At 39.2% G+C, this 8,084-nt stretch overlaps 1 protein-coding gene across 1 annotated transcript in view; it reads right to left on the bottom strand.

Annotated features, from left to right (window-relative positions):
- Positions 1–8,084, bottom strand: part of LOC107692562 (glutamate receptor ionotropic, NMDA 2D-like) — a 74,773-nt gene that overhangs the window by 29,819 nt on the left and 36,870 nt on the right. Inside the window, exons 9-10 of the mRNA XM_016491654.1 lie at positions 4,541–4,701; positions 3,225–3,412 (exon numbers count right to left, since the gene is read on the bottom strand). Coding sequence (XP_016347140.1) covers positions 3,225–3,412; positions 4,541–4,701 — 349 coding nt within the window. The remainder of the gene's footprint in view (positions 1–3,224; positions 3,413–4,540; positions 4,702–8,084) is intronic.

Raw genomic sequence — 8,084 nt, 5'->3', positions numbered from 1 at the left:
ATATGACCCCTTTAAGCGCCACCTGCTGGCAGAGAGTGAATCTGCGTCTCATTCAGCTTATCTGCTGTTTGTTTCATGCAGATATTTTTTATGTATAGTTTCACAAAATTGAAGTCAAACCATTCTGTTCTTGCTTCAAATTTCGAAATTATACAATCTAATTTAGATGAAAAACTACTCATGTTGCATGTATGCAGCATCTTTGTTTGCATCAAAAAAAATCGTGAATCGAATCGAATCGTGAAATCAAAAGTGTGAATCGAATCGAATCGTGAGTTGAGCGAATCGTTACATCCCTATTAGTAGGTGAGAGGACTTCTATTCGAGATGACCACTGCAAAGAAAGCTTCTGGCCCTGAGATAAAATAACAGAGGCTTTTAGCAGTTAAGAAGTGCTTTTTGCATGGCACTGACCAATAAGGTTACCTGCGGTGTTTAAAAGACATGAAAAGGCTGTAGATGGACAAGTTGTTTCCTGTGGCTCTATGGAAACATAAAAGTTCTAGTTGTTGGTTGTACAACAAAAAAACGACTCAATACCTCTGTAGTAACTTCTCACATGGTTAAGCTTCAGAGCTACTGTAATTGACTGGATTGGCACAATTTTATCAGTTAAGAATAGCACATTTTACGTTATGTTGATATGCCTTCCACAAATATTCTAATGCAGAGAAGCAAACATTTGTGCAATCTATTGCCCACTCAAACAAAAACACTGACATGGTCTTTCATGATTGTCCAATGAAACAACCTGATAAAAAAGAGAGTGATTACATGTTGTGCTGCCAATTATAGACCATTTTGAGGGATGTAAACGATAACAATCTAATGCAATGGTCCTATCACATTTCTGGTTTAATATTTTTGTTTTTCATAATTTCTGAGAATCCAAAAAGGTCCACTTTTTGATAAGAACATGATATGATAGCCTTGTTAACGTTAGTTACAACTGAATCGCCTCCAGTTAATGTTTTAAAATAGTTTCATGACAAGCAGGGTCAATGACATCACTGCATTGAAATGGTCTATAATAGCAGAAATCTGTTAAACGAGACTAAAATATTTTGTAGCTCATTATCCCCCCAAAACCTCACAATGCTTTTTAACACTTTAAAGTTAAAACAAGGACAGAATTCAGAAAATAACATCAGATAAATCACCCACGCCTCAACAACCACCAACCAGATGAATAAAAAAAAAAGTCACTGTTCATTTCACATGTAAAGCTTCTCAGCTGTTAAACGGTGGTGTTAGCTAATGGAACCTGGCACCAGTGTGACGATCTCACTGTGGAAACCTGGCGTACACACACATTCTTTCAGTCTCTCTCTCTCTGACGCACCAAAAGCCAAAGAGGATTTAAACAGCAATCAAATAAACCATCCAGTTGAAACAAAACACTGTGAGATAGCTAGTGTGTATATGTGTTTGTGTGTGTTGGGAGAAGGCAAGGAGGAGGGTGTATAAATGACAATTAAAGAATTAGTACTTGGCACAAGCACATTTGACTAGTACAAGCACATTTGAATCAGATGCGTTCCACTCTGACATCGCAAATCCGTAACAGCTAATCCTCTAAGGAGAGTGAGAATGGACAGTCACTCAATAACACACATCTCACTCATAGCACACAATAGCTCGGTTCCAAAACCTAGTGAGCTGCTGCCTACACAGGCAAGTGCCTTCAAAGACATCATCCCAACTGTCATAGAATGCTTTGTGTACACCATACAAACAGCACAGGAGAAACAACTCACAATAGTTTGCTGTTAGCATGTTGCTAAGCTAATGATTTGATGTTCTAATAAGAATAACAATACACAGCACACAATGATAAAATGATAAATTTTAAAGGGATAGTTCACCCAAAAATGAAAATTATTACATTAATTACTCACCCTCATGTCATTCCAAACCTGTAAGACCGTCATTCAGAACACAAATTAAGATATTTTTGATGAAAACTGAGAGCTTTCTGACCTTGCATAGACAGCAACGTAACTGACACGTTCAAGGTGCAGAAAGGTAGTAAGGACATTGTTCAAATAGTCCATGTGACATCTGTGGTTGAACCGTAATGTTATGAAACTACGAGAATACTTTTTGTGCGCAAAGAAAGCAAAAATAACGCTTAAACAAAAATAACAGTCTACTCTCGTGAACGCGCGTTGAAGACTGACACGGAAGAGAAATTTTTTTGGAATAAAGTCTTTATTTTTGTTTTCTTTGCACACAAAAAGTATCCTTGTAGCTTCAGAAAATTAGGGTTGAACCACTGATGTTGCATGGACTATTTTAACATGTCCTTACTACCTTTCTGGGCCTTGAATGTTTCAGTTGCATTGCTGTCTATGCAGGGTCAGAAAGCTCTCGGTTTTCATCAATAATATCTTGTGTTCCGAAGATGAACAAAGGTCTTACGGGTTTGGAACGACATGAGGGAATTTTCATTGTGGGGTGAACTATCCCTTTAAGTATTTTTATTGATACTTTTCAGCAATAAAAGATGAATAAGGGTATTTATAATCAACATTTCTCCTGCCTTGTGCGTCATTTTGAATTTCTTTTTTTACTAAGCTTGTTGCAGTGCATTCTAAAATGTTCTTTCTTATAAAGGTACATGTGATGTTGCCTTGAACAACTTGAACCAGCTGGAAGATATGCATGGGTGAATTTTTCAACCTCACACAAAATTCCTGATCACGTAGATCCCTATTCAAATAATTAGATTTTTCTAAAAAACAAACAAACAAACAAAAAACACAGCGCAGTTGACAGCTTGATGCTTTAAAACCCTGCCTCTTAGGCAGCTCAATGGGTTTTGGAACACAACACTTTCTTTCTCTAGTTCTCTCTCCCGCACACCACTTCTGTCATCCCCAAGACTGAATCTTTGATACATGCCCATCTCTTTTATGCATCAGTAGGTTGCTATCATCTCCTTTAAATCAGTAAGCAGCCTGCTAGCACAAAGAAAAATGTCACCTGCTAGACAACAAAGATACATATTGCATCATGTCAAGGAAACTGGATTACACCAAGATGGCTGGGAAGATGGCTTAAAGCTAGCAGTACAGGCTAATGAATGAAGTCTTGTTAAATATGCATAAAAAGACTTTAATCTCCCAAAGGCTTTTATCTTCTCCAGCCCAACAGCATAAATGCACTAATATACATTCCCCAAATTTTAGCACTTTGATACTGCATAACCTTCAGACTCTCACCGTCGCCCACCAGCTGCAGTAAGGCCAGGTCCAATGGCCGTTTCCAGCGGGAGTTCTTGATCAGGGCGATGCCATAACCAGTCGTGGCGAATACTTTCCCTGAGCCGATGGTCATTACTTTACAGCCTTCATCTTTACGAGCCATGTAGTTTAATACAGCCGCGTCATAGATTAAGGCATCCAGTTTACTGCAAATACAGACAGGAAGAGTCGGATTCAGAGGAGACAGAGCGTGAGATGGAGTAGGGTGACAGACAGAAAGAGAGCAGAGAGGAAATTTGCCGTGTGCCGGCATTATATTATCACGTTTTTTTGCTAAAAATGGATAAGGAAATGACAGGCTCAGGAAAACCATGGTGTGGATTTACAACTCATGATAAATAGAGGAAGAGTGTGTGAGGTGTACAGGGTTGAGAGAGGAAGTGTGGGAGGAGGGAAAACAAACACATGCAGGAGATGCAAACACATCGTGAAGGAACTCCTGTTTGTCAGAGCAACATGGGGCTCGGAGGTGTAAGGAAGAGAGTGGAAGCGCGAGAGATGTTAGATAACATGTTGGAAACAAGGTTATTATTGTTGTTATGAAAACTATTACAGAGACAGAAACTAAATGCACAACACAAGTGTTTCCGTTAACTGAAAAACTCTATAAATGATCTGGCAAAGGAATGAATGCTAAACTGAAAATATAGATGCAACCAGCAATTATCAAGTTTTAAGCATTGCTAGAACTTGTTTAATTACTTTTTTCCCCCAAGATATAATTTTTTTGCAGATGGTCAGTTTTTCAGGACAATTAGAGATTAGAGACACAACCATTTTCATATTTTCATTTTAATACCTTACAGCCTCACCTACTGTCTGTCCAACTGTCATTTTATGAAAATCTGACATTTTGGAGTTGTAGATTTTTGAGCAAACTGGGCCAAAAGAAATTAAATGTAGGATAGACATTTTGTTTGTCTTGAATATATACTACATATATTATATAGCTTTAGTGGCAAAATAAAGACCTTACAAAACACTATCACTTGATCCCTTGAACTATAAATGTGCTTTACAACCAATGCAAATCAAATCTAAACAGAATTATTTAACAATTTAACTGCATTTTTCATATTATTGCTTAGCTGATAAAAGCCAAGGAAGTTAGTGATTTTAAATGCTGAAAAACTATGTAATAATTTTCAAAATTACAAACAAGAACTATCTATGCACCATTAAAACTAAAAAGCATAATACAAAACAAAACGAAATTCAAAACTGCATGAGAAACAATATAGGAAGTCAGTGAGAGTAAAAAATCCAGCACAGACCCAGTCTTGAGGTGGGAGATGGCATCCTCCACACTTCTCTGGTTGTATTTGATCATGTACTGGTGCATGTCTGGATAGTTACTGCGGATGTTTTTCTCTGTGCTTCCGTTAGGGACCGTTCCAAATTTCAGAGGGGGGTACTGATCTGTGGGGTGCTGAAACTGAGAGAGGGGAACACAGTATGAAACAGTGATTGAAATTGATGTTGCATTTGTTTTTTCAAAGTAATTAGAGGACTAACAATAGAGAATGATGAAAAAATACTGTAAGCTTCAACATGAATGATATGTGACAGTGAATTTATGTTAGAAACAAGTCTAGAGCTACTGCAGCTGTCAAAACCAAGTATAATACATCATAAACACAGAACAATATACAAAGCAGCAGTGCTGACATGCACATTGTGTTCATTCTGCTTTTAACAAAAGAGAACAATAGTGAAGCAGATGGGGGAAACTATTTTCATTTAAAACGGGATTACAAAATGAACATGAGGCACTTAGAAAAAAGAACCAACAAAAGTTAAATGGCTTTAAGTATCCAGATTTGATGTAGCTTCTTTTCTGAAAATGACAAACACAATGGAACACAAATACATTTCATTTGGTGTACATAAGTACATTAATTTGGCATGACAGCAAAACAGTGTTTTTTTCTTCAAGAATCCCTCCAGATTCTTCAATGTCAACACTGAGAGCGAAGGGCAAAGAAACATTTCCATGCTAGAATGCTAAATTACTGCACATCTCATAGATACATACTTAATTACATTTTAAATGCAACACAATAGCATCCAGCACTTCAAAAGACAAATAGTGAGAAAACGCTACTTCATGCTGTTCATCCACTTAGTAGCCAATTTGGGCTTGAAAACGAAAAAAAAAAAATCCAATCAGTTCACTCCGAGCAGAATCAATATTTTAATGTTTCTGTTCCTGCATTCCTCTGTATTATTATCATCGTTTTTTAAACTTTTTCTTTGCCTATAATAATAATAATAATAAAGTAATAATAAAGTACAGCGTTTTCTACGCTACCTACACTGTTTCATGAATAAATCTCTTACCCCTTATTTACACTGCACACGTCTGCGGTGCGTTACGGCTCCGACACGGCCACCGGAGCTGATCACGGCTACTCACCAGCCACGCTGCGGCAAGTTTCTAACTCTCTGTGCTGCATCACTAAAGATAGGCGCCTACATTTTTGATGGATAATAATGATAATAATTGTCTTGCTGTCGTCAAAGAAATCAGCAACAGGTGATATCTCTGACTATCGTCGATACACAATCCTATCGTCTACCGGCACAACCCTATGAATTTAACCATTCAATGAGAATTTATCTGAGAATATTCTTAAATAAGGAAATCTATTCAGTGATTGGTCTATGCGTATTTTGTCATCCAAAATCCCGTTTGTGGCACAGCAAAGTGTCGTGAATCAACTCTAAGACTGAAACTTAAGATTTAGTCCTACACTTCACTTAAATTACGACTGAGATGCTTGATAACTAACTTTTAAGCGCAGCTTTGAGCCAAGAAGTATTTTACACTTAAGTCAATTCTTAGCAGCGTTCTTGAGAGTAATTCTCAGAGGCTTGATAAATATGGGCCCTGGCATCTTAACCCCGCTGCGCTTAGTCACAGCCAATACAGCATCATCTTTTCTAGATTTTGGCCAAATTATAGGCTACTAAACAAAAGGGAAAAAATCTGTTAACGCTTTAAAGACATTAAAGTATTTTTTAAGATATTTAAAAATGTTTTCTGCATTGTTAAAAAAATGCTACTCTTATAAAATTGTCTTTTGAGAGGAAAAAAAACATAAGTCGGGTAGGTTCACGTCGCATTTTATTATTAGGCTACATTCAGAAATAATGTGCTAAAATGCCGGTAAAGCAAAATGCTTACAAACATTATAAACACCATATATACAGTATCTCACAAAAGTGAGTACACCCCTCACTTTTCAGCAACTATTTTAGTATATCTCTCAAGGGACAATACTATAGCAATGAAACTTGGATATATTTTAGAGTAGTCCATGTGCTGCTTGTATAGCAGTACAGATTTACTGTCCTCTGAAAATAACTCAACATACAGCCATTATTGTCAAAATAGCTGGCAACAAAAGTGAGTACACCCTAACGCCTGTTTCACACATACTCCGTCTGCAGTGCGTATGCGGTCCGTGTGCGTTACGTATGCGGTGCAGAAGCAGCACGGACTCATTGTGCTTTCACACAGGACGCGTTTGCAGTTCGCTCCTGATCCGCGGCTGTATACCACAACCTGACAGAGCTTGAGAGGTGAAGAATGGCAGATAATTGCAAAATGCTGATGAGCAAAGCTTGTCGCATCAAACAAAAAAAGACTTGAGGCTGTTAAGATGCTTCAGCGAAATATTTAGTTAAGGGTATGAATACTTATGCAATGTACTTATTTCAGTTCCCTTTCGATACTTCACTCGTACTGCATCTTGAGTCTCGCTCTTCTCCACTTGCGGACCGCCTTCACTGGAGGTAGCCCCGCTCTCCCGTTCGCTCTCCCCGTTGCACTCGGATCCGCCACAGAAGGGCAGTGAGCTACGCACTTACTGAGACAAAATGCTCACTCGAGCATGAGTCTCGCTCTTCTCCACTCACGGTCCGCCTCCGCTGGAGACAGCCCTGCTGTCCCGTTTCTCCTCTCTCAGCGAGCCTCGGAGATGGAAACAGCGGAGTCAGGGAATAAGCAATCGGTCTGACTGACCTCATGCCAGCACTGTGCCTGCGTGCTGTCTCTCCGTTGCACTCACTCTTCACCTCAGAAGACAACTCTCACTGCCAAATTTATTTCTCAAGACCAGGGACGCGTTGGCCCACGATTGGCCTAACCTCCTTCTCTATGCTTTCCCTCGAGTCTTAAACACAATTTCGGAGGCTAGAGCTCCGTCTACGAGACGCCTCTATGCCTTAAAGGGGTCTTTTTTCTCTGCCTGGTGTCTAAACCACGGCAAAGACCCTCTCACTTCCAAATTGGCAGAGGTGCTGTCATTTCTACAAGAGCTGCTCTCATGTACCTATTGAGGGTCAATCGGTGGGCAGAAATAGCGTGGTCATCCGCCGCCGTCCACATTTGCGAGGTTTTATAACCTGGAAGTCCCGGCCTTACAGGCCAGGGTCCTTTCCACTTGAAATAGGCACGCGCTGCGTAAATGGATATGGCAGAGAGCCCTTGGCCGTACCATGTCCAATTTTTCTGGCGTTGTTCACCTGTTAGCTCTCGACCCCTGGGTGTCGAAGTTACGGGGATACTTTGGAACGATTAACCAGGCCTGGTGTGACCTAGAAAGCTCAGCCTAAAGTTAAGGCTATGCATTTAGGCTATAAAAACGTCAATCCAAACACAAATTAATTTAAGGTGAAACTGATGCCTACCTCGACTGGTACGAATCCAAATTTTCCATATTCGCAATGTATCTGGATGCTAAAATATCATTTATTATGTAATAGGCTTTGTACTTCACTCGCATCGACATCATCCTTCACATCAGCTAGCAC

The sequence above is a fragment of the Sinocyclocheilus anshuiensis genome, unplaced genomic scaffold, assembly GCF_001515605.1.
Source record: "Sinocyclocheilus anshuiensis isolate Anshui unplaced genomic scaffold, SAMN03320099.WGS_v1.1 scaffold831, whole genome shotgun sequence".
Lineage (NCBI taxonomy): Eukaryota > Metazoa > Chordata > Actinopteri > Cypriniformes > Cyprinidae > Sinocyclocheilus > Sinocyclocheilus anshuiensis.
The sequence above is the reverse complement of the archived record's forward strand: the minus strand, read 5'-3'. Positions and strand labels throughout refer to the sequence as shown.